The sequence below is a fragment of the Coregonus clupeaformis genome, chromosome 13 (assembly GCF_020615455.1).
Source record: "Coregonus clupeaformis isolate EN_2021a chromosome 13, ASM2061545v1, whole genome shotgun sequence".
NCBI lineage: Eukaryota > Metazoa > Chordata > Actinopteri > Salmoniformes > Salmonidae > Coregonus > Coregonus clupeaformis.
The window spans coordinates 15525586-15553064 of record NC_059204.1 but is presented as its reverse complement, the minus strand read 5'-3'; the positions used below and the strand labels follow the sequence as shown (position 1 = coordinate 15553064).

Here is a 27479-nt window from a genome sequence, read left to right as displayed (position 1 = left end):
CCTCCGCCTCCTCCTCCTCCTCCTCGGATGATCGGAGGTGGTCCTGCCTACACGGTGCGTCGCATTATGGATTCCAGACGGCGGGGCCGGGGTTTCCAGTATCTCGTGGACTGGGAGGGGTATGGTCCTGAAGAGAGGAGTTGGATTCCGCGGCGACAGGTCCTAGATGCGGATCTCATCAGGGACTTTTACCGCCTCCATCCTGGCGCTCCGGGGAGTCCGCCCGGTGGCGTTCGTCGGAGGGGGGGTACTGTAACGATCCCGGCTGTCTGAGTCGGGTCCTGGTCGTAATCTCCAGTTTCCCGAGGGTTCGGGAACGCTCCGGGGAGCGCTCTGGTTTCCGCACCTGCTTCCTATTAGCAATCTGCACACCTGGGCCTAATCAGCACCTTTCTTAGGCTCTGGCCCAACATCCAGTTCCTGCCGGATCGTTAGCCATGAACATCACACGTCCGGAACCTTCACCCCACCTCTGCCTGATGGTCGGCGGCTGCCGAGCCATCACTGGACCCAGACTGCACCCCCAACTACTCAACCACGCCGCCCGCTCTGTCCCTGGATTATACTGCACCTTTTGTCGTATCTAATAAACCCTCACCTTCGTTCAACTCTCCTTGTCCTGGTCTGCTTTTGGGTTCTGGCTGAGGGAACTGTGACAGATTCAGTCTTCCCAGCCTGGTGCAGGTCTACAAATGTGTTTCTGGTGTCCTTTGACAGCTCTTTGGTCTTGGCCATAGTGGAGTTTGGAGTGTGACTGTTTGAGGTTGTGGACAGGTGTCTTTTATACTGATAACAAGTTCAAACAGGTGCCATTAATACAGGTAACGAGTGGAGGACAGAGGAGCCTCTTAAAGAAGAAGTTACAGGTCTGTGAGAGCCAGAAATCTTGCTTGTTTGTAGGTGACCAAATACTTATTTTCCACCATAATTTGCAAATAAATTCATTAAAAATCCTACAATGTGATTTTCAGATTTCTTTTTTCTCAATTTGTCTGTCATAGTTGACGTGTACCTATGATGAAAATTACAGGCCTCTCTCATCTTTTTAAGTGGGAGAACTTGCACAATTGGTGGCTGACTAAATACTTTTTCCCCCCACTGTACATGTGAAATGCTGTCCCAACTGCAATGGAATAATACAAATTATATCTTCCAAATCCTTTTGGCAACTCTCAGGCACTCAAGAACATGTTGGGATGATATTCTGAGAAGCACATGGTTTACTGGCACTGGATACAGGGTGACATTTGTAACAGACAAATCTTCCCCTCTCTAATGAATTTTTCTTCTTTTTTTACAACTAGCTTAAAAAATGTAAGCATGGTTCTCCCATTGGTGCATGCACAAGCACACATAGCCACTTTACTAAAAAAGGTGTTAAAGTGCATGTCACTACTGTGTTGCAGACGACAAAAAACAACACTTGGCCAACTACCCTTGACATCTGCAATGCTTTATAGTCCACCAAAATAGCAGCCATAAATTTGCACTTAATGCCAAAATGTCTGAAAACGCCCTGGAAATTATACCCATTATGTTTTTATCACAATGGCACTTCACCTTAACAACTGAAAAATAACTAATCTTGAAGCTAAAAACAGTAAGTCGACCTCCAGATGTGATGTATGAAACTAACAGAGAAAAATACATTCTGAAGTAAAATCGAGACCAAACTTCACGGTGGGCCTCCGCTGAACTGTTCCAGAAATAATTGGTTGAGACTGCTTGAGGTGTGGTAGACGACACTGGGCGGCTGTACTATATGTACGGGATTTACCTTCCATTTAAATTAAAATACAAATGTCTATTGCTATCTTGGTTCAGCTATACAGTATCATAATGAATTCACAATCAATTTAATGAATTTAATTTAATTTAATTTAATGAATACGAATCTGAATAAATCTTGGTAAAATCATTGAGTACAGTATATCACAGAGTAAGCCCTGTTTACTGACCTGCTTGGATCAGGAGGAACTCCTTGGACTCTGTTCCGATCACGTTGGTGGCTGTGCAGTTGTAGCTTCCAAAGTCATTCTGGGAATCTGGGGTGACCTAGAAAAAGAAAAAAACACTTCTGCATCAACAACATCTTCTTCCTTCAGTGATCTGACGTACCCCAGACGATAGCAGGGCCTTTTGTTCCTCATCACTGGCACACGTCTCGCTCGATAATTATCAAGTGGTGGGGGCGGTTGGCCCCTCCGGTGGCACCATTAACCAGGCATCTTAGTGTAAATGTGCCAGCGGCTCATACAGGCCTCTTTGTGCCACAGAGAGTGTTCTGGGTTCAGGGGACTCAGGGCATGAAACTCACTTTTGAATGGGCAGTCTCACTGCCCGAGATTCAGCACAGCAGGTCATGCATGCTGACTGTGTCTACCCAGGTCCTGGGAACAGACTCAAGGGTTGTGTACCAAATGGCACCCTAATCTCATTATAGTGCACTACTTAGACCAGGGCCCATAGGGCTCTGGTCAAAAGTAGTGCACTATAGGGAATATGTTCTATGTTCTGCTGGGGTTACCCAGTTTGAGCTTGCGTTTTAACATCTGGTAATTGTATAACACAAAAAGTAGTTGTCAATCCCAGGAGGTTACGTCCTTGAGAAAGGCACTTAAACCATCTTAGCCCTATTGTACCATACCTCGAGGTAGCTAACGGCTGGTGTGTTGTAGATTTTGACGTTGGTGGTGTTAGCGCTAGGCAGCTGCTGGCCATCTCTGAACCACACCACCGAGGCCCCCGGATGGGCCAGAACCTCACAGCTGATGTTGGCTGCGTTCCCTTCCCAGGTGTAGATCGTCACTGAGCCCTGGATCTTGGGAGCATCTGCAACGGCACAGGGGGGGTCACCAGAAGGTCGACACACAGACTTATGTTTATAAACATACTGCACCAGACATAACAACCTGGCCACCACTGACATAACGTCTGTAAATAGCTGAAACACTATACTGAATAAATACTATAATACTACAGAATACTATAATACTAGTACTAGTTTTTATTGTTTATTTCTGGATACGTCTCCCACAATACCTAGGTTTAAGCACTATAACAAAAAATTGTAACATTGAAAAAAGTTGCCCATTCAGTTTTTTGTCTTTTCTATGGGGACATAAGGCTGTATACATCATATCGTGAGCATAATAACTTTGTGCTACACCATGAAATACAAATCATAGAAGCTGCTGGGAAAAGTGTAGAGCCAGCAACTCAAGAGTAAAAATAACGCTAGATAAGACAGAGGCTGAATCTTCATTTGGCACCACTACATGATACATACATTTGTTTTATTATGCAATTTGTGCACCAATGTGAATAGTAAAGCTACCGTGTAAGAAATACTTTTTATTTGTTGGTGTATATGGTTATTTGATTTGCCTTTGATGTCACATGGCAAGCATAGATCAACCAGTGGTCTGTAAAACACTTTCACTTATTGCCACTCTATACACTATGTAACCAATTCACTACAGTTGACTGAGCGCCACAGATTATACCCTCACTACATCAACACCACCACTGCTATAGAGCTATCACAATTTATTGATCTACCACACAGCCCAGAAGTCTTTTAGTCAATCATGTTTATATTGTAAGAAAGTAACCCTGGGCTTCACTGGCCCCACATTAGCTGTGTAAAATATTGTGCTTCTCTCTCATATGTCCCTGATACTAAGGTCTCCCATGACACTGCTAGGCCTTGGTTCAAGTTCCGACCCTGGGCACTTTATAGCATTGCTGTCCCCAGCTGTTGGGATTGATGGACATCGCTGAGTCGGCAGATTCTCCATCCCACTCCCCCTATAAAGGCCTCGCTCCCTTTCCGCAATCTCATCCCACTATCTGACTCTGTGACAAGCCTGGGCCCATGACTCCGCTGTTCAATTACTATAGACTGGCCCAGCTAAATGGATTTCTCAAAATAAACCCTACTTATCAAGAGGAGAGCGAAAACAATCATTGTTTTCATAAGATATTCATGCCAAACAGACTGACGTGCAACGAAAGAGCCAAGGCCAAACAGAAAAGACATTAACACTTTCCTATCAGCACATTGGTAACACAAACAAAGACCGCACACCACAGATAATGGGAATTGAGTGTGTCTCAATTTAGAATGCAGAGTACTGTACCTGTCGATACCGGCATCATATTATGTGTAGATACTGTCCTGATTGTACAATCTGGTTGGGTTTAATCTAGAAGGGAGAGAGCTCTGCTCAAGACAAAGCACCTTTTCTAATGACTAATTACTGTGCAACACTGAACTAACAACCTGATTACCCACTAGCCAGAATCCGGCTAACCGCTAGTCCCCACAATCCTATCAATTGTTTATTGTTATGCTATCTGGTTTTCGGAGCAGATTGCCTGTGTTTTGGGGGCAAGGGAAATTAATCCAATTAGACATTCATTATTGGGTACATACTGTTTTTTTCTCTCTCTCTTCCTTCTCCATATTCATGGAACATTTAAATGTGCGAAATGAGATTAAGCATGATTTGGCTCTCACTTGCCTGTGCATCACTCTGATGGTAATGTTGCACAGCTCTGTGCTACGTACCGTTAGCAGGCTGTGACTGTAATCTGATGCGTCTGGAACTCATTAACATTGAAATTTACTAGCCCCTATTCCGTTTGTAATCATGAAAATTCAATTCAATCTTTGGCAAGCCTACAAAGCCGTCCTTACAGAGTGCTAGATACTGTGAACAATCCATTAAAATCTACTGACACAGCAGAAAGGAAAAATCAACGGGTCAAAGGTCATGGGTCCATGGCTTCTGGTGTAAAGTGTGTCAAATACAAGAGGTAGCTGTCCTTTGGTGACTTCTGATCTAGCTAGAATGTCTTGGACTATCACTTTCACTATTGCTATTTGCAAATGGAGGTGACAATTCATGGAACTTTTGAAGATACAGGTAAAAAGGGGTATAAGTGAAAAGGGATGTGAAATGTTATGTGAAAAGTTAATATAGACAGATAGGTGTCTTACAGCGCACTTCCAGGAACATGGTCTGCTGGTCCTGACCGATGGAGTTGCGGGCGGTGCAGAGGTACTGGCCAGCATCGGTGAACTGGACGTACTTCAGGGTTAGAGAGGACACCCGTGCGTGACTACGCACCACTACGTTCCCATCAAGACTCTACGAGGAAGAAAAGAGAAGAACCACAATGAACACTTTGACCATTTCATGTTTTTGGTTTACTTCTGACCACTCAAGGTGCAACCTTCTTTCTTTCTGTGCACCTGTCAGAATTTGGACAGAATTTCATTTTCCTAGATTTGTCTTTCTCTACTCAATTCCTTGACGAAATGCTGCCAAATAAAGACGGCAAACATCCACCGGATATTTTTAGATTTTATCTGGGCTGCTTTGCAGGAGGTGGCGGGAGAACCAAACACATCAATAATGGAGCAAATCAATGCAGCAGGTTTTCTAAAAGCATGGCTGAAAAAAAATCCAACAGCTATACTTCTAGCTTGCTTTGGGCTACACACAGCTTTACACCAATGAGCAGAAATACATCTACTTGTTAAGCTACTAACTCTCTATGACTATTTTCTAAACAGCATTCCACACACTTCAGCTTTTGCTTTATTTGAATAATAGATTCAGATTTGATACATGAGCCCCTCCCTATTGTGTTATCTTCTCTGTGAGAATGGCTGTGCAGCACTGTAAAAACAGAGCTGGCTGAGGATCTGAGGAGTGCCCTTCAACATTTTCAAAGGGCAGCATTAATCTTGTGTTAAGGGAATTTTACAGCAAGCATCTGCTCCTGTGTCTTATGAGCCTGGCATAAGTGCAAAGACTGTTTCATTATTCTATGATAAAGAGCTAATTTCATTGACAAAATCAAAATGGTACTGAAACTCAATATGGCATTTAATGGGCAGATTGGCTAATGAATGGCACACACTGATATCATGGAAAACATGAAAGTTAATTGACCCGTTTTAACCGTTGAGGAGAAGTCTCTTCCATGACACGTTTTAATAGATGTATTAATCATGCCAGCTGAAACCCTCTTAGATAAGCTGTCAAAAGATGTGAGATGTTCATCATGCTCGTAGTGTCAGTAGTGCACTTAAAACGCATCAAACTGAGTCACGCCATCTTGCAAATGTTACATGGCAAGCAGGACGCCAGTCTCAAAATAGATGTGGTGACCCTAACAAATCTAATGAGTAAAGGGTGCATCATTACTTATCTTGAAAGTCTATGTATCTCACAGTATCCCTAAATCAATAGCACTGACATGTACATCATCAATCTACGTTAATATAATCATTGGACCAGTTGTGGTTGAATAGTCAGCAATTGATCTTCAGGTCAATGTTTTTTAGCCAGTACTTGTTTATTACTGTATGTATGACATTATGTGACACCCTTTGAGAGGTCTTCTTAAGTCTACAAATTACTTGTTTAATGGCCAGAGGGGATTTGGTCTGTATCACACATTTGGGGCTTTGCAATTCAATCTATTCGGTAAGTCGATTTAAGGTGGGATGGCTTAGTCATGATCCAAAGACATTGAGTGCTTTAAATTACAGACAGGCTTTTTGGAGCGTGGATCCCATCCCGTTTCCGCCTCACGCTCCATAACCTGTTAGTATGCAGGGCTGTCTACATAGCAGCTTCCCTCGCCAAGTAATTGCCGATAAGCTGCACATGCAGGGCCTTTCTCATTACATGTGTTCCGAGGCGGGAGGAAATGTCATATATATGCAGTGTGCACATTGCTTTATATTGTGAGGGTCGGTCGCTTGCTGGCGAAGCTGAGGCGCGATTCATGTCACCTTCCCCTCGTGCAGATCTTCTTGTGTTGTCACATATCAAGAGAAACAGGAGAGAGAGAGTGAGGGAGTTTTGCAAGAGGGAGGCTTTGCAGCGTGGCCCCTTTTTCTAATTCTGCTCAAGTTCAAGGAAAATAGGAAGGCTGACAAGAGTGAAAAACCCAGCTCGGTGTCTCTCTGAGCCTTCAGAAACAAATCGTGCCCGCTGGGGATGGGTGTCTCGTTTCTCTCTCAAAAGGTGTCATGTCCGGAGGAGGCCAGACTAGAGTGTGCTATGGACGCCGTGACACACTTACAGTGGGGTTTTGCTAAACTGACCAACTGACCTGTTGTATGGAGGGTGAACCCAGGAAAGCATGGATAAATCCTCTACCCACGGTGCCCTTGTGAGTCATTGACACTACAAATGTACACGAGGCAAGTGTTGCCTCAAACAATGGTGAAAAGATCAGAGCAGCTCATTTGAAATATCAAAAGCAAAGACATGGTATGACATTATGTGGAATGCAAACTGCTTTTCCTACAAACTACGTGTCTATAATACCAGGGACTAAGACAGGTGGAACACTACTGGGCATCTGAAAATAATGATTTAGCAACACTAGTTATCTACTGAAGCAACGCTAAAATTAGCTAAGCTAGGAGGGCCAAAATATACTACATTACCAAAAGTATGTGGACACCTGCTCGTCGAACATCTCATTCCAAAATCATGGGCATTCATATAGAGTTGGTCCCCCCTTTACTGCTATAACAGCATCCACTCTTCTGGGAAGGCTTTCCACTAGATGTTGGAACATTGCTGCGGGGACTTGCTTCAGTTCAGCTACAAGGGCATTAGTGAGGTTGGGCACTGATGTTGGGCGATTAGGCCTGGCTCGCAGTCGGCGTTCCAAATCATCCCAAAGGTGTTCGATGGGGTTGAGGTCAGGGCTCTGTGCAGGCCAGTCAAGTTCTTCGACAAACCATTTCTGTATGGACCTCGCTTTGTGCACGGGGCATTGTCATGCGGAAACAGGAAAGGGCCTTCCCCAAACTGTTGCCACAAAGTTGGAAGCACAGAATAATCTAGAATGTCATTGTATGCTGTAGCATTAACATTTCCCTTCACTGGAACCAAGGAGCCTAGCCCGAACCATCAAAAACAGCCCCAGAGCATTATTCCTCCTCCACCAAACTTTACAGTTGGCACTATGCATTGGGGCAGGTAGCGTTCTCCTAGCATCCGCCAAACCCAGATTCGTCCGCCGGACTGCCAGATGGTGAAGTGTGATTCATCACTCCAGCGAACGTGTTTCCACTGCTCCAGAGTCCAATGGCGGTGAGCTTTACACCATTCCAGCCGACGCTTGGCATTGCGCATGGTGATCTTAGGCATGTGTGCGGCTGCTCGGCCATATAAACCTATTTTATGAAGCTCCCGACAAACAGTTCTTAAATTTGACATTTTAGTCATTTAGCAGACGCTCTTATCCAGAGCGACTTACAGTTAGTGAGTGCATACATTTTTCATACTGGCCCCCCGGGGGAAACGTACCCACAACCCTGGCGTTGCAAGCACCATGCTCTACCAACTGAGCTACAGGGGACTGACATTGCTTCCAGAGGCAGTTTGGAACTCGGTAGTGAGTGATGCAACCTAGGACAGACGATTTTCACGCACTATGCGCTTCAGCCCTCGGCGGTCCCGTTCTGTGAGCTTATGTGGCCTACCACTTTGCGGCTGAGCTGTTGTTGCTCCTAGACGTTTCCACTTCACAATAACAGCACGTACAGTTGACCGGGGCAGCTCTAGCAGGGCAGAGATTTGACGAACTGACTTGTTGGAAAGGTTGCATCCTATGACGGTGCCACGTTGAAAGTCACTGAGCTCTTCAGTAAGGCCATTCTAGTGCCAATGTTTGTCTATGGAGATTGCATGGCTGTGTGCTCGATTTTATACACCTGTCAGCAACAGGTGTGGCTGAAATAGCCGAATCCACTCACTTGAAGGGGTGTCCACATACTTTTGTATAAATAGTGTATCAAATTATTTGAATTCTGAATTATCAACATTTCAGTTATGAAGTTATGCTGGCTGTTGGGCGATTATCTAGGCTACATGGCACGAGTCCATCTTCCTGAACTGATATTCAAAAACTAAAAACTGACGTTTAGATTCTCTGATGTGAATGAATGGTTGGATGCTAGAGTATACATCAACTGAGACCTGAATTAATAATGAAAATGTTATAGAAACCAAGAAGTTATGCTTTCCTGTGAATAGAACTTCAGAGTATTTTTTTTGTTGTACAGGCAGTGGGATTCATGAAAGGTTTATAATGGGTTGCAAGATGATAACTGGGAGTTTCAATCTGGAGTTAAAACTCTGGGAAACCTACTTTCCCCAATCCACACCATCCATATGCCACTGAATCATTCATTATAAACACAGCACACATGTTGATGAATATTCACACACTGAACCAAACAAAAACAACAGTTATGCCTTATGTGACAGAAACATTGCGGTTGTGGAGTAAATGCCTCGGATAATTACCACAAAGGCATAAGCATTTCTTGAATTCTTCTTACATTATTTATTCTCTTTCTTTTTCTCTTCCTTTCTTTCTTTCTTTCTAACAAGCGGAGTAGACAGTACTAAGGTGCATCTCTATTTTAGGGTTTTCTTTGTGCAGTCTACAGCGGGTTGGTGTTTTCAAAAGGCACAGCTAGATTGGCTTGGCTTGGTCCACGGCAGAGCAAAGAGTGTTGGCTAATTGAGGTTTTTCAATGTTGCCTGGCTAGCCCCTAGACAGGACTCTCAGTCATTGGGCCTAGCCTGGCAGTTATCACACCACAAATGGGAATGAAAACAGCTACCAGGAAGTAGACCTGGAGCGTCTGCAGCTTTGGGGGAACTGTTGACGCCTTCCTAATAAGCGGTTATGAAACCAACGTTATGAGAGGAATGAATGCAAAATGAGGAGGGACCGAACTTGAGGGCAAGTCGCAAATTTGTCCGAACATCTAATGAAAAATGGACATTCAAAAGGAAGCTTCTCATTTCATACTCCCAAATTTGACTTCATTAGTCTGGAATTGTATTTGTGCTAGATTTTGGAGAGTTTGAGAACAGACTTTGTGGAAAAAAAGCCAACGCTGATGCTCTGCTGTGAACAGGGTTTGTCTACGATGAGAGTGTTAAGCATTGGATCTAGAGTCTGGCTACGTGTTTAGTAGCCATACCTCGTACGTCTCGGGCCGAGTCCAAGAAGCCTGGAGAGGACAAACACACAGGGAACAAAACGGCAAAAAAAAAGCCTTTAAAAATTAACCCTCACACAAAGCTCAAGACATGCATTGCATTGAAATGCACATGTTAGTTGCTGCTAGTATTTTACCTGTAGTAGTCCAGTGAAATTAGCTCATGTTCAAACAAAGATACATGGAGTTTAATTAGAAAATACATGTTAAAGAAGCGTTACTCAAACATTTACATTGGCCGTGTCCGAAATCTCTCTTGCCTACGACTTACTAAAACGACACACTGTGTACTAATTATACTACATACTATTTAGAATGTACTATTTAGTAAAATTGTATGCAGTAAGCAACAAATATGAACATACTAGACTCACCCAAACTGAGGTGGCGCCATCTAATGCACAACTGTGTTGTTTCCCGCCATTCATTCATTTTGGTACTACGTGTCTGGTACAGTCGTGGGTATGAAAATATTATTCTCTACCTCAAAAGCATGAAGCGAATTAATACTAAATGAAAGCTGAAAAGAGTATAGCATCCAGCCATTTAAAGCATACAACATTTTCAAAATGTCACATTCTATAAAACGTTCTATTTTTTCATACTCAAATTTAGAATGCAAGTCTGGGTACTCGGACACGGTCATTAAAACATTTATTTGAGATTTGTATTTGTATTTATTATGGATCCCCATTAGCTGCTGCCAAGGCAGCAGCTACTCTTCCTGGGGTCCAACAAAATGAAGGCAGTTCATACAATCTTAAAAACATTACAATATATTCACAGATTTCACAACACACTGTGTGCCCTCAGGCCCCTACTCCACCCCTACCACATATCTACAGTACAAAAATCCATGTGTACGTGTGTATGTTATCGTGTATGTGTATGCATGTGTCTGCGCCTATGTTTGTGTTGCTTCACAGTCCCTGCTGCTCCATAAGGTGTTTTTTAATCTGTTTTTTAAATCTAATTTTACTACTTGCATTAGTTACTTGATGTGGAATAGAGTTCCATGTAGTCATGGCTCTATGTAGTACTGTGCGCCTCCCATAGTCTGTTCTGGACTTGGGGACTGTGAAGAGACCTCTGGTGGCATGTCTTGTGGGGTATGCATGGGTGACCGAGCTGTGCGCCAGTAGCTCCAACAGACAGCTCGGTGCACCCAACATGTCAACACCTCTCATAAACACAAGTAGTGATGAAGTCAATCTCTCCTCCACTTTGAGCCAGGAGAGATCGACATGCATTTTATTAATATTAGCTCTCTGTGTACATCTAAGGGCCAGCCGTGCTGCCCTGTTCTGAGCCAATTACAATTTTCCTAAGTCCTTTTTTGTGGCACCTGACCACACGACTGAACAGTAGCCAGTTGTGACAAAACTAGGGCCTGTAGGACATGCCTTGTAGATAGCGATGTTAAGAAGGTAGATCAGCGCTTTATTATGGACATACTTCTCACCATCTTAGCTACTATGTTTTGACCATGACAGTTTACAATCCAGGTTTACTCCAAGCAGTTTAGTCACCTCAACTTGCTCAATTTCCACATTATTTATTACAAGATTTAGTTGAGGTTTATGGTTTAGTGAATGATTTGTCCCAAATACAATGCTTTTAGTTTTAGAAATATTTAGGACTAACTTATTCCTTGCCACCCACTCTGAAACTAACTGCAACTGTTTGTTAAGTGTTGCAGTCATTTCAGTCGCTGTAGTAGCTGACATGTATAGTGTTGAGTCATCCGCATACATAGACACTCTGGCTTTACTCAAAGCCAGTGGCATGTCATTAGTAAAGATTGAATAAAGTAATGGGCCTAGACAGCTGCCCTGGGGAATTCCTGATTCTACCTGGATTATGTTGGAGAGGCTTCCATTAAAGAACACCCTCTGTGTTCTGTTAGACAGGTAACTCTCGAATCCATGATATAGCAGAGGATGTAAAGCCATAACACATACGTTTTTCCAGCGATAATGTCAAAAGCCGCACTGAAGTCTAACAAAACAGCCCCCACAATCTTTTTATCATCAATTTCTCTCAGCCAATCATCAGTCATTCGTGTAAGTGCTGTGCTTGATGAATGTCCTTCTCTATAAGCATGCTGAAAGTTTGTTGTCAATTTGTTTACTGTAAAATAGCATTGTATCTAGTCAAACACCATTTTTTCTAATAGTTTACTAAGGGTTGTTGAATAAGCCCACACTTCTAATGATGACTTATCTAGATTTTGTTTTAAAATTGCCCTCAAAAAGTTTACTTTCATTACTTTAACAGCTTCCAACAGCTTCAGCTTTAAGTCATTTTTAGTTGTTTTCCATGTTATCATCTCATCACAAGCAATAACAAAACAACACCACCATCATCAACAACCAAAGGACACACACTGGATGCAGTTTCAAGGCTGGAATAAGATGAAAAAATCATTTGAAGGGGGAATTTGTGATATTCTGTGACAAAATGTGTCATGCCAACAGCATTCCGACACGGCTGTTCTTTAGAGGAGAGATGTCTGAGATGGGGTGAAATGCCACCTGCACCACGGGACATGCAGGCAGACAAGTGATCAAAATGCAAACCATGGCTTCCTCTGCAATGCATGATGGGAGGCTCTCTTATTAAGACGCTAAATGCTAATGAATGAAATATGAGGGCATTGATGCTAATTTTGAGCAAGATTTGTTTGGCTAATCAGTAGCCAATATTGATGTTAGAATATGCTACACCTTGATTATTACCTTTAGGTTTTAACATTAATACAAATTCATGTCACATATTTAAAGAACCCCTTATGTGTCACGGATTCTGCCGAGGCTGCCCCTCCTCCTTACTCGGCAGGCTGCTGCGTTCGTCGTCACCGGAATACTAGCTGCTGCCGATCTATGTTATATGTGTCTATGTTGCACCTGTTGTCTATGTCACACACCTGTTTCCCATTTGTGTAATCACGCCTACCCTATTTAACCCAGTGGCTCCCAATGTGTCTTGTGCGTGGTTGTTTTTCGTTTCGTGTGTCGTTTGGTGAGCGGGTTAGTTCCTTCCTGCGTGAAGGTATTGCTGTGTTGTTTTCTTTACTTTTCTTTACTGACTTCGATCCACCGCATTACACTGACACTCGTTACAGAACCACGCACCATCTATGGAGTCAGCAGGTACAGCTCGTCAGTCCAAATCTATGGAGGAACGTTTTCAATGACAGGAGAGTGTCATCCAGGTGCTCAGCACCGCAATGGAGATGGTGATGAACACGATGGACCGTTGGGAGAGAGGTGGCCTTCCCACACCTTCTCCAACCACTCTACCACCCATACCACAGTCCACCTCTTCTCCACCTGGGCCCAGTGGGATTCGGCTCTCGCTACCGAGGGCATATGACGGTACACCAGCCGGGTGTCACGGTTTCCTGCTCCAGGTAGAGCTCTACCTGGCAACCATCCACCCGGCGCCCTCGGGATACGAGAGCGTCTGTTCCACCTATGACAGGAGGAGCGCCCAGGATTTTGCGCTGGAGTTCAGGACATTGGCAGCCAGCGCGGGATGGAATGAGAGGGCCCTGATCAACCACTATCGGTGAAGCCTAAGGGAGGACGTTCTGCGGGAACTGGCCTGCAGGGATACCAATCTCAATCTGGACCAACTGGTGGAGATGTCCATCAGGCTGGATAACCTGTTGGAGACCCGCGGACGTTCTGATCAGGGCTCATTCATTCCATCCCCCACCACCTCCAACTCTACCCCCATGGAGCTCGGAGGTGCTGCACTTAAGGAGACCAGGAGAGGGGCCGTCCCCTGCACCAACTGTGGCCGCAGAGGACACACTGCGGTTTCCTCAAGTTTCTTTTTCGTGAAGAAGAAGGATGGTGGGTTACGCCCGTGCATTGATTACCGTGGGCTTAATCAGATCACGGTCAAGTACAGCTATCCCTTACCTCTGATAGCATGTATGACGGAATCACTGCACGGGGCGCGCTTCTTCACGAAATTGGATCTCAGGAGCGTGTACAATCTGGTGCGTATTCGGGAGGGAGATGAGTGGAAGCCGGCTTTCAGCACTGCCTCCGGACACTATGAGTACCTCGTCATGCCATACGGGTACTCAAGTCTTCCAAGCCTTCGTCGATGAGATTTTCAGGGACCTGCAAGGACAGGGTGTAGTGGTGTATATTGATGACATCCTCATATACTCCACTACACGGACCGAGCATGTGTCCCTGGTGCGTAAGGTACTTGGACGACTGTTGAAGCATGCCCTGTATGCCAAGGCGGAGAAATGCCTGTTCTTTCAGGAGTCCATCTCCTTCCTAGGGTACCACATTACATTTACATTTTACATTTTCGTCATTTAGCAGACGCTCTTATCCAGAGCGACTTACAAATTGCTACATTCACCTTATGACAGCCAGTGGGACAACCACTTTACAATATATATATATATTTTTTTTTGTTTTTTTGGGGGGGTGGGGTAAGGGGGGGTAGAAGGATTACTTTATCCTATCCCAGGTATTCCTTAAAGAGGTGGGGTTTCAAGTGTCTCCGGAAGGTGGTGAGTGACTCCGCTGTCCTGGCGTCGTGAGGGAGCTTGTTCCACCATTGGGGTGCCAGAGCAGCGAACAGTTTTGACTGGGCTGAGCGGGAACTGTGCTTCCGCAGAGGTAGGGGGGCCAGCAGGCCAGAGGTGGATGAACGCAATGCTCTCGTTTGGGTGTAGGGACTGATCAGAGCCTGAAGGTAAGGAGGTGCCGTTCCCCTCACAGCTCCGTAGGCAAGCACCATGGTCTTGTAGCAGATGCGAGCTTAAACTGGAAGCCAGTGGAGTGTGCGGAGGAGCAGGGTGACGTGAGAGAACTTGGGAAGGTTGAACACCAGACGGGCTGCGGCGTTCTGGATGAGTTGTAGGGGTTTAATGGCACAGGCAGGGAGCCCAGCCAACAGCGAGTTGCAGTAATCCTGACGGGAGATGACAAGTGCCTGGATTAGGACCTGTGTCGCTTCCTGTGTAAGGCAGGGTCGTACTCTGCAAATGTTGTAGAGCATGAACCTCCAGGATCGGGTCACCTCCTTGATGTTAGCAGAGAATGACAGGGTGTTGTCCAGGGACATGCCAAGGCTCTTTGCACTCTGGGAGGAGGAGTTGTCAACCGTGATGGCGAGATCATGGAATGGGCAGTTCTTCCCCGGAGGAAGAGCAGCTCCGTCTTGCCGAGGTTCAGCTTGAGGTGGTGATCCGTCATCCACACTGATATGTCTGCCAGACATGCAGAGATGCGATTCGCCACCTGGTTATCAGAAGGGGGAAAGGAGAAGATTAATTGTGTGTCGTCTGCGTAGCAATGATAGGAGAGGCCATGTGAGGATATGACAGAGCCAAGTGACTTGGTGTATAGTGAGAATAGGAGAGGGCCTAGAACTGAGCCCTGGGGGACACCAGTGGTGAGAGCACGTGGTGCGGAGACAGATTCTCGCCACGCCACCTGGTAGGAGCGACCTGTCAGGTAGGATGCAATCCAAGAGTGAGCCGCGCCGGAGATGCCCAACTCGGAGAGGGTGGAGAGGAGGATCTGATGGTTCACAGTATCAAAGGCAGCAGATAGGTCTAGAAGGACGAGAGCAGAGGAGAGAGAGTTAGCTTTACCACATGTACGTGTCTGTGGTGAAAATGGAGAGTGACCGCATTTCGGCCGTGCGTAATTGGCCGACTCCAACAACGGTGAAGGAGGTGCAGCAATTTTTGGGATTTGCCAATTACTACCGGAGGTTTATTCGGGGCTTTGGTCAGGTAGCGGCTCCCATTACCTCATTGCTGAAGGGGGGACCGGTGCGTTTGCGGTGGTCAGCTGAGGTGTACAGGGCTTTCAATCGTCTGAAGAGCCTGTTTACCTCGGCTCCAGTACTGGCTCATCCGGATCCCTCCTTGGCCTTCACGGTTGAGGTGGACGTGTCGGAGGCTGGGATAGGTGCTGTACTTTCCCAGCGCTCGGGCACACCACCCAAGCTCCGCCCCTGTGCGTTCTTTTCTAAGATGCTCAGTCCGGCGGAGCGCAACTATGATGTGGGGGACCGAGAGCTGTTGGCCGTGGTCCAAGCCCTGAAAACGTGGAGACATTGGCTTGAGGGTACTAACCACCCTTTTCTCATTTTTACTGACCACCGCAATCTGGAGTACATCCGGGCGGCGAAGAGATTAAACCCTCGCCAGGCAAGGTGGTCAATGTTTCTCACCCGTTTTTTGTTTCACCCTTTCGTACAGGCCAGGATCCCAGAATGCTAAGGCAGATGCTCTGTCCCAACTGTATGACACGGAGGGGAGTTCCGTGGAGCCCACTCCCATACTTCCGGCGTCGTGTCTGGTGGCACCGGTGGTGTGGGAGGTGGACGCGGACATTGAGCGGGCGTTGCATAACGAACCCACTCCTCCCCAGTGTCCAGAGGGTCATGTGTACGTTCCGCTGGAGGTCCGCGATCAGTTGATCTATTGGGCTCACACGTCACCCTCCTCTGGTCATCCTGGTATCGGTCGGACAGTGCATTGTCTTAGTGGGAAGTACTGGTGGCCCACCTTAGCTAAGGACGTGAGGGTTTATGTTTCTTCCTGCTCGGTGTGCGCCCAGTGTAAGGCTCCTAGACACCTGCCCAGAGGGAAATTGCAACCCCTACCCGTTCCACAACGACTGTGGTCCCACCTATCGGTGGATTTCGTGACAGATCTTCCTCCCTCACAAGGGAATACCACGATCCTGGTCGTTGTCTATCGGTTTTCTAAGTCCTGCTGCCTCATTCCTCTGCCCGGTCTCCCTACAGCCCTACAGACTGCTGACGCCCTATTTACACACGTCTTCCAGCACTATGGGATACCTGAGGATATAGTGTCTGATCGGGGTTCCCAGTTCACCTCGAGGGTTTGGAGGGCGTTCATGGAACGTCTGGGAGTCTCGGTCAGCCTTACCTCAGGGTTTCACCCCGAAAGTAACGGGCAGGTGGAGAGTGTCAACCAGGAGGTGGGTAGGTTTCTGAGGTCGTATTGCCAGGACCGGTGGCGGGAGTGGTCGGCATTGCTCCCCTGGGCAGAGATAGCCCAAAACTCACTCCGCCACTCCTCCACTAACCTTACTCCTTTCCAGTGAGTATTAGGTTATCAGCCGGTTCTGGCACCTTGGCATCAGAGCCAGATCGAGGCACCTGCGGTGGATGAATGGTTTCGGCGCTCGCAGGAGACCTGGAACGCTGCCCACGTGCGCCTGCAGAGGGGCATCAGGCGGCAGAAGGAGAGCGCCGACCGCCACCGCAGTGAGGCTCCGGTGTATGCACCGGGGGACAGGGTCTGGCTCTCGACCCGAAACCTGCCCCTTCGCCTGCCCTGCCGGAAGCTGGGTCAGCGGTTTGTGGGGCCTTTCAAAGTCCTGAGGAGATTGAACGAGGTATGTTATAGGTTACAGCTTCCTCCTGAGTATCGTATTAACCCCTCATTCCATGTGTCTCTCCTCAGGCCGGTGGTAGCTGGTCCACTCCAAGAGTCTGAGATAAGGGAGGTCCCTCCGCCGCCACAGGACATCGAGGCGGCACCGGCGTACTCGGTCCGTTCCATCTTAGAATCGAGGTGTCGGGTGGGAGGCCTGCAGTATCTCGTGGAGTGGGAGGGGTACGGTCCGGAGGAGCGGTGCTGGGTCCCTAGGAGGGACATCCTCGATCCCTCCATGTTGAGGGATTTCCACCGTAGTCATCCGACTCGCCCCGCGCCGCGTCCTCCTGGCCGTCCCCGAGAACGGTACTGTCACGGATTCTGCCGAGGCTGCCCCTCCTCCTTGCTCGGGCAGGCTGCGGCGTTCGTCGTCACCGGAATACTAGCTGCTGCCGATCTATGTTATATGTGTCTATGTTGCACCTGTTGTCTATGTCACACACCTGTTTCCCATTTGTGTAATCACGCCTACCCTATTTAACCCAGTGGCTCCCAATGTGTCTTGTGCGTGGTTGTTTTTCGTTTCGTGTGTCGTTTGGTGAGCGGGTTAGTTCCATCCTGCGTGAAGGTATTGCTGTGTTGTTTTCTTTACTCAAGTTCAGTAAAGTACGTTTCCTCAAGTTCTGTGTCCTGCGCCTGACTTCGATCCACCGCATTACACTGACACTCGTTACATTATGTTAACTTTTCTTTCTAAAATAATTTGTTATACAACCCCTGATGTTTGCTGTATTGAAAGAGTGTCCAAAATCTTTCTTCCTTGCCTGGTGGTTTTCATGGAACAATGGGATCTATTCCTCGAGTCATTAGGACAGGACAGGGTGACAATTAACAAGCAGTCCGTTTTAGTTTGAGATACATTAGGAATCAATAGATTCATTCTTTGGTGGAACACGTCATGATGAATATGCATGCGTAGTGTGTGGTCTAATAGATTTGATCCACAACTCTGATAAATCAAAAGGGACATGAATGGAAGACAGAGAGAGGTGGGAGGGGACTGGTCCAATGATAGATGATGGAATGACAAAGAACCAATGGAATCTTTGACAGCTTTTATCACAGGAACAGCAGGTTTTTCCCATTACAGAGGGTGGTAAATCAAATCCTCTGTGACACAAAAAAAAAAGATGGAGAAAAAAAAGAGGCAGACCGATACAGAGTGAACGGGAGATAGACACTGGGTTAGTGAGCAGTGATGAAGCAATGTTATCCAGGTGGATTATTCGTATTAGTGGAGGACGGTGTTATGAGTTTTAGACATGACTGTCATGTATGTACTGTTGACTTGGACTGGTTCCATTGATTGCCACTGACATATGCCATTGGTAATTGTAAGTCACTTGGGATTCTTAATTAAAGTGACTTCAAGAGTTACACAGATCCTTTAATCTAGAGTAATACGCCTAAACAGAAGGGAAGATGGGCCAGATATGACAATACAATCTAGAATATCAATCAAGTGAAAATAACATGTTTATAGCCAGTTCTATTATTATTACAACATTTATTCAAAATCTGTTCAAATCATATGTGATAAATATAGCATGGTGGAGCATCTCCCGTGACTTCCAGTTATCAATTTCCTCTTGCATGGTCATTGAGGGGAGTGTGAGCTGGGAGGTGTTTTGACACCCTCCTCCACCTCATCTTGATGGCTCTGGGGTGAAGTTTCCCCTAGATCAGATCTAGGATCAGCTTCCCCTCCCCTAACACGAAATTTAAACAATAATGGGGAAAATACAAAACTGACCCAAGATCAGAGTCTAGAGTAAACTTCATCATGATGTGCCTCCTGCACAGCCAGCCCCTGTTATAAAGTATTACCCGGCTACTTAATATGGAGTCTAGCATGACCTTTTAGTGAAGGAAATGCTGCAGGACATTCACACATCCTCTTTAAACATCAGCATAATAAAGCTTCAAGAATTTAATATTTGAGCCTGGCAACCACTAGTCCCAGATAAATGCTAGGTTGGCAATTTACTATATATTCTGTGTTTGTTGGAATGCAATGGCTTGATAGACTGTATGGGCTTGTGACTGTCATACTGCATGCATACAGTGAGGGAAAAAAGTATTTGATCTCCTGCTGATTTTGTACATTTCCCACTGACAAAGAAATGATCAGTCTATAATTTTAATGGTAGGTTTATTTGAACAGTGAGAGACAGAATAACAACAAAAAAATCCAGAAAAACGCATGTCAAAAATGTTAGAAATTGATTTGCATTTTAATGACTGTACTAGGTATTGTGAATATATATATATATATATATATATATATATATATATATATATATATACACACACACACACACACACACACACACACACACACACATATATACATACACTACCAGTCAGAAGTTTGGACACACCTACTCATTCAAGGGTTTTTCTTTATTTTTACTATTTTTTACATTGTAGAATAATAGTGAATGTAAGGGTTGGTGTGAGGTGTGACCCAGGTGTGGTGCAGGATAGACAGTAGGCAGAGATGGTGAAACAAGGATCTTTACTGGTGGTCCCGAAGCCAGGATACAAAACAACGGACTTAACACGATAACAGAAAGGTGGAGCAAATACATCTCCAAAAACAGGCTGACAGCCAAAATACGAAATAGTAACTACGACTGAAATAATAAAGAAACATGGAGAACACTTCTCGAGTACCTGTACATACTTCTCAGATCAGACACTGATTAGTACTGCTGAGCATAGAGAAACTAGCAGAGAAAACGGAGCTAGAGAACACAGGGAAGTGAGGGCAGAAATACACAGGTGAACAGGTAGACACAGGTGACACCAATTGGATCATGATTAGTCCAAACTGTGAGTGGGAAGGTGCCTAAGGTTGTTGGAGGAGGACAACTAGTGGATCGCTCCGGAACTGCGACCCCCTCCTGTAACTGCGACCCCCTCCTGTAACAGTGGAGGCGACGGAATGTTGTTATCAGCCCTGGGTCCAGAATGTCCCTCCTGGGACCCAGGACCACTCCTCCGCCCATAACCCTCCCAGTCCACCAGAAATTGGAGATCCCTCCCCACCTGCCGCCAGTCCAGGATCCGGTCCACAGTAAAAGCCGGCTGCCCTCCGACGAGGCGCAGCGGGGGAATAGGACGAGTAAGGGGAGCCAGGGGACAGGTGGCGACGGGCTTGAGGAGGGACACATGGAACGTGGGATGCACCCGCATAGTGGGGGGAAGTTGCAGGCGGTAGGCCACTGGGTTGACTCGCCGGACCACTCTGAATGGCTCAACGAACTGGGGGGACAGTTTCCTGGTCTCCATGCGGAGGGGAAGATCCCGCGTGGAGAGCCACACCCTCTGTCCCAGGCGAAAAACCTGGGCTGGGCGACGCCTGCGGTTGGCCTGATGTTGACACCTGACAAGGCCCACTTAAACACCACCCGTCCCTGCCTCCAGGTGCGGCGACAGCGACTGATGTGGGTCTGGACTGATGGTACCGCCGCCTCCTCTTGCTCGGGGAATAGGTGGGGTTGGTACCCGGTGGACGAGCAGAGAAGGGTGTTGTGGGCGAACTCCGCCCACGCCAGTTGCTGACTCCATGTAGCTGGGTTGCTGGAGGAGTAGCACCTCAGCACCCCCTCCAGATCCTGGTTGACGTGCTCCGTCTGCCCATTCGACTGGGGATGAAAGCCGGAAGACAAGCTGACGGAGGCGCCGAGGCAGGTGGCGAACGCCTTCCAGAACCTGGAGGTGAACTGAGGGCCCCGATCTGACACCACATCTTGGAGAAGGCCGTGGATCCGGAAAACGTGCTATACCACCAACTTAGCCGTCTCCCGGGCTGACGGGAGTTTGAGAAGGGGAATGAAGCGGGCAGCCTTCGAAAACCAGTCTACAACGACCAGGATGACTGTGTATTCATCATAAGGGGGGGAGGTAGGGCAGAAATGAAATCCAGCAAGAAGTGGGACCAGGGGCGCTTGGGGATAGGCAGGGGTCAGAGCAGCCCTGCCGCGGGCTGACGTGAGCACTTAGTGCACGTGCACACCGGGCAAGCAGCCACGAAGGCACGCTTATCCCCTTCAGCTGATGGCCACCAGAACCTCCTACGCATGAACGCCAACATCCTGGCGCCCCCCGGATGGCTGGTGAGGTCGGACGCGTGCGCCCACTGAAGCAGTCGCAAGCTCGCCACCTTGGGAACGTACATCCTCCCCGATGGACCTCCGCCCGGATCGGGCTCCCGCCGTAGCGCTGCTCTGACCAGCCTATCGATTCCCCACGAAACTGGGGCAGTTGTAGTTGCTTGAGGGAGGAGGGCTGGGGCCAATCCAGTACCGCGCTGACCTTGGTTGGGTCTATCCGTAGGTCCCCCTGGGTGACGATGAACCCCAGGAAGGAGACTGTCTCCGTGTGGAACACGCACTTCTCCACCTTGACGTAGAGCTGGTGACGGAGAAGGCGTTGGAGGACCTGCCGAACGTCCTGCTGGTGTTCACTCATGTCCTTTGAAAATATTAGGATGTCATCCACATATACGAAGACGCTGAGGTCGAGGAGGTCCCGGAGTACATCATTGACCAACGCCTGGACTACGCAGGCGCGTTGGCTAGACCGAACAGCATGACTTGGTACTCGTAATTCCCACTGGGTGTGTTAAAAGCCGTCTTCCACTCGTCCCCCTCCCGAATCCTCACCAGGTTGTAGGCATTTCGTAAGTACAGCTTGGTGAAGTTCCAGGCTCCCTGCAACGACTCAAATGCCGTCGTCATCAGGGGGAGTGGGTAGCGGTTCTTAACCGTGATGTCGTTAAGCGCCCGGTAATCAATGCACGGCCGTTGCCCACCGTCCTTTTTCCCCAGGAAGAAGAAGCCCGTGCCCGCGGGTGAGGTAGATGGGCGGATGTGACCCTCAAACGAGTGCCTCGTCGATATACTCCCTCATGGCCAGCGTCTCCGGCCGGGACAAGGAAAACCTTGTGTGGGCATGGTGCCCGGCAGGAGATCGATAGCGCAGTCGTATGGCCTGTGAGGAGGTAAGCCCTTGGCACGCCTCTTACTAAACACCTCCCCCAGATCCCAATACTCCCGGAGAACGCCTGCCAGGTCTGGGCTGGTGACGGAGTCTGTAGCTGCTGTCCCCTCGGTGGCAACCGTCGCTAGGGCGGTAGGCGGTTTGGAGTGCGGGACCTGGGGAAGCGGTGAGGACTGGTAGGTGGTCTGGGATGGTGGTTTGGGCTGATGAGTGGTCGGTGGAGCCTGGAACAGGATGGGGGCAGAGCCTCCCTCCAGGATGAGCCGCCCCGTGGACCAGTCTATCCGGGGTTTGTGGGTGACCAGTCTGGGGTGCCCGAGGACGAGGGGAAAAACGGCCGTCCAGGCCCATGACCGGAATGGCTCAGAGAGGGAGAGTAATGGAATGCTCCACCTTTGGGCCAGCCCCGCGTCCATCAGGTTTTCCGCGGCCCCAGAATCCACCAGTGCATGCACCCAATGCGCAGCACGGGCCCACTGAACCCTGACGGGGAGAAAGGTCCAGGAGTCTCTGAAGTTGAGGTTTCGGTTCCGGCTCGGTAGCACCCCTCCCGATACTAGCGAGCCCTCCCGTTTCCCGGCTTCTCCGGGCATGAGTCGCAGTGGTGACCTGCCTGGCCGCAGTACAGGCAACATCCCTGGCGCTGACACCTCAGCCTCTTCATCCTGGACAAGCACGCCACACCCAGCTGCATAGCCTCCTAAGGCGTCTCCTCCCTGAATCGGCGGAAAGCCTCCGGGCTGATAGGGGGACGCGGAGGGGCGCCATCCCTCTCTCATGCGCCCTCTCACGCCGCCGATTGTTTAACCGCACCGAGAGGTCGACGAGGCCGTCCAGTCGCTCAGGCAGCTCCCTGAAGGAGAGTTCGTCCATCTTCCCTTCCGATAGCTTCTGCGTGTAAAGGACTACCAGGGCGGCCTCCTCCCATCCTGCCTCTCGAGCCCGGGTCCCGCTACTCCACGGAGTAGTCCGCCACCGAACGGTCACCCGTGAGCCGCCTCCCGGCCTCATGCCCCGACACCACCAAAGAGGTGTCGAACACCTTGCGTAGCTCCCGGGTGAATTGGTAGGAGTCGGAGCACGCCAGAGTTTGGCTCTCCCACTCCGCGGTAGCCCAGGAAAGGGCCCGACCCGTCAACAGAGTGATGATGTAGGCCACCCGGCCCTGCTCCGTCGGGAAGGAGGGTTGTAGGCTGAATACCTGGGAACATTGGGTGAGGAATTCCCTGCAGCCCTCTGGACGTCCGTCATACCTCTCCGGAGGTGGTAGGCGGGGTTCCTGCGATGTCGCAGGTGAGACAGGAGATGCTGCTGCCGTGGCTTCCTCTCCGCCGGCTGTCGGAGCTGGTCGGGTGTCCACCTGGCTCTGCATGGCGATCGTCAGCTGGCGGAGATTCTCGGTGATCTGCTGCAGACTGCGGTCGTGTTGGTTCAGCATAGCTCCCTGCGTTGCCAATGCGCTACGATACTGTGCTGCCTCTGCTGGGTCCATATTGGCTCAGTTTTCTGTAAGGGTTGGTGTGAGGTGTGACCCAGGTGCGGTGCAGGATAGACAGTAGGCATAGATGGTGAAACAAGGATCTTTACTGGTGGTCCCGAAGCCAGGATACAAAACAACGGACTTAACACGATAACAGAAAGGTGGAGCAAATACATCTCCAAAAACAGGCTGACAGCCAAAATATGACTGAAATAATAAAGAAACAGGGAGAACACATCTCAAGTACCTGTACATACTTCTCTGATCAGACACTGATTAGTACTGCTGAGCATAGAGAAACTATCAGAGAAAACTGAGCAAGAGAACACAGGGAAGTGAGGGCATAAATACACAGGTGAACATGTAGACACAGGTGACACCAATAGGATCATGATTAGTCCAGACTGTGAGTGAAAAGGTGCCTAAGGTTGTCGGAGGAGGACACCTAGTGGATCGCTCCGGAACTGCGACCCCCTCCTGTAACAAGTGAAGACCATTCACATATGGAGTCATGTAGTAACCAAAAAAGTGTTAAACAAATCAAAATATATTATTTATTTGAGATTCTTCAAATAGCCACCCATTGCCTTGATGACAGCTTTGCAAACTATTGGCATTCTCTCAACCAGCTTTATGAAATAGTCACCTGGAATGCATTTCAATTAACAGGTGTGCCTTCTTAAAAGTTAATTTGTGGAATTTCTTTCCTTCTTAATGCGTTTGAGCCAATCAGTTGTGTTGAGACAAGGTAGGGGGGGGTATACAGAAGATAGCCCTATTTGGTAAAAGACCAAGTCCATATTATGGCAAGAACAGCTCAAATAAGCAAAGAGAAACGACAGTCCATCATTACTTTAAGACATGAAGGTCAGTACTATGATGAAACTGGCTCTCATGAGGACCGCAACAGGAAGAAAGACCCAGTGTTACCTCTGTTGCAGAGGATAAGTTCATTAGAGTTACCAGCCTCAGTAATTGCAGCCCAAATAAATGCTTCACAGAGTTCAAGTAACAGACACATCTCAACATCAACTGTTCAGAGGAGACTGTGTGAATCAGGCCTTCATGGTCGAATTGCTGCAAAGAAACCACTACTAAAGGACACCAATTAGAAGAAGAGACTTGCTTGGGCCAAGAAACACGAGCAATGGACATTAGACCGGTGGAAATGTGTCCTTTTGTCTATAGAGTCCAAATTTGAGATTTCTGGTTCCAACCGCCGTGTTTTTGTGAGACCTGGTGTGGGTAAACGGATGATATCCTAATGTGTATTTCCCACCGTAAAGCATGGAGGAGGAGAAGGTGTTATGGTGTGGGGGTGCTTTGCTGGTGACACTGTCTGTGATTTATTTAGAATTCAAAGCACACTTATCCAGCATGGCTACCACAGCATTCTGCAGTGATACGCTATCCCATCTGGTTTGGGCTTAGTGGGACTATCATTTGTTTTTCAACAGGACAATGACCCAATACAGCTCCAGGCTGTGTAAGGGCTATTTTAACAAGAAGGACAGTGATGGAGTGCTGCATCAGATGACCTGGCCTCCACAAACCCCCGACCTCCACCCAATTGAGATGGTTTGGGTTGAGTCGGACCGCAGAGTGGAAGGAAAAGCAGCCAACAAGTGCTCAGCATATGTGGGAACTCCTTAAAGACTGTTGGAAAAGCATTCCAGTTGAAGCTGGTTGAGAGAATGTCAAGAGTGTGCAATGCTGTCATCAAGGCAAAGGGTGGCTATTTGAAGAATCTCAAATATATTTTGATTTGTTTAACACTTGTTTGGTTACTACATGATTCCATATGTGTTATTTCATAGTTTTGATGTCTTCACTATTATTCTACAATGTAGAAAATAGTAAAAATAAAGAAAAACCCTGGAATGAGTAGGTGTGTCCAAACTTTTGACTGGTACTGTACATCACCACAGATATTGTTTATTCCAATAGCAAATGTGAATCAAATATTATCTTTGCACTTTCTGATGTAAAGCAACGCACCACATTGTTGTCTCACAAATAATTATTCATGCACTTTTGAAGTACTTTGGAAGCTTTCCCCTCAGACTCACAACTTCAGGTATAAAAACACATGGCCCTGTGTAGCTCAGTTGGTAGAGCATGGCGTTTGCAACGCCAGGGTTCGTTTCCCACAGGGGGCCAGTATGAAAAAATGTATGCACTCACTAACTGTAAGTCGCTCTGGATAAGAGCGTCTGCTAAATGACTTAAATGTAAAAACACCATAAATAGTACGATTATCTGTGGAGAAACATGCTTTGAGATTCTGTACAAGAATCAGAGGGCTATTTTTCCAAGTTTTATTCCAGGGATAATTACTGACATACGGTGTAGTGAATAAACCAGTTCCCTTATAAATGAAAAGGTAATTATAAAGTGCTTATAATGTTTACAGCACTTGAACTAGAAGGGAACATTTTCTCTCTCAACTGACTAATCCAGCAGACTTTTCTTACACGACTCACAATCAGAATCGAACACTAAAAGATGGCTTTAGAAAAGCCGACGACACCATCAGAATGCAGCAATAAGAGCACAAAAATAGGCTTGAAATTGGGTTCTTTGCCTTTACTCTAAATGCAGAACAGCGATAATGCCTTTGAGTCTGACATCCTTGCATGATAGGAATATACACAGAGGCGGGCTATTCATATATACTGTAGATGGTGTGTAATATATCATATAATTCTGCTGAGAGCTTTAAGCTTTGATCGGCTGTTGAAGTCTCTAACTGTAAAAGTATTATTCAAGGACATAAAAGGAGAACAGGAGCGTTATGCTGGCGGTGACAGAGATGCATAACCACATGTAGATACACACGCACAATCTAGAATCGAATCTGACCTTTGAAGAAAATGCTAAAGCATAGTCTTATTCACAAATTGTTTTAGAAATACCTTGACTTGTCAAGTGCATTGGGTGCCTATGTAAACATCCATGTTTTTAAAGTAAGGAAACGGGGTACAAACTAAACTATGACATGCTAAATAAGGTTTGAACGGGACACACTGACCTAGCGATTGAGTGAGTGGATAAAAAAATATATAAAAAAATAAAACTTAACACTGAGTCCACTTGCGTATAAAACCTATTTCCTTCCTTTATAAAATGCTTTCTGCCCCAATCATTCCAATGCCCACATACGCCCCTTCCGAAGCGCTAATGATTAGTAAGAGTGCTGTTAGCAACAGTGTAACTGCAGAGGTGCAAAGAGACTAAAGTAATTACAGGGGAATTCAATAAGCCTTTATCCTAGTAAGAGAGATATAAAGAGAGAAAAAAGAGCAAAGCAGAGGAAGAGTGTGAAAGTGAGAGTAAAAGTGAGAGTGTAGAGGGGGTAAAGAGTTACTCACCATGGCTGAATATTGATAAGAGCTGTTAGCAGTTGTCAACAGATTTTGCTTGATTGCGTTTGGATGAGAAAACATGAAATGATGGAAAACAACTGATGCGGAGTTACT

The 27479-nt window shown here is 47.1% G+C and overlaps 1 protein-coding gene across 25 annotated transcripts in view; it reads right to left on the bottom strand.

Annotated features, from left to right (window-relative positions):
• Positions 1-27479, bottom strand: part of LOC121579330 (neural cell adhesion molecule 1) — a 320914-nt gene that overhangs the window by 62029 nt on the left and 231406 nt on the right. For 17 of the 25 annotated variants that reach the window (XM_041893822.2, XM_041893827.2, XM_041893821.2 and 14 more), the window contains exons 9-12: positions 10040-10069; positions 5006-5156; positions 2648-2832; positions 1959-2055 (exon numbers count right to left, since the gene is read on the bottom strand). In XM_041893822.2, the coding sequence (XP_041749756.1) occupies positions 1959-2055; positions 2648-2832; positions 5006-5156; positions 10040-10069 (463 nt within the window). The remainder of the gene's footprint in view (positions 1-1958; positions 2056-2647; positions 2833-5005; positions 5157-10039; positions 10070-27479) is intronic. The other 8 variants (XM_041893829.2, XM_041893844.2, XM_041893845.2 and 5 more) reach the window with 1 other exon arrangement.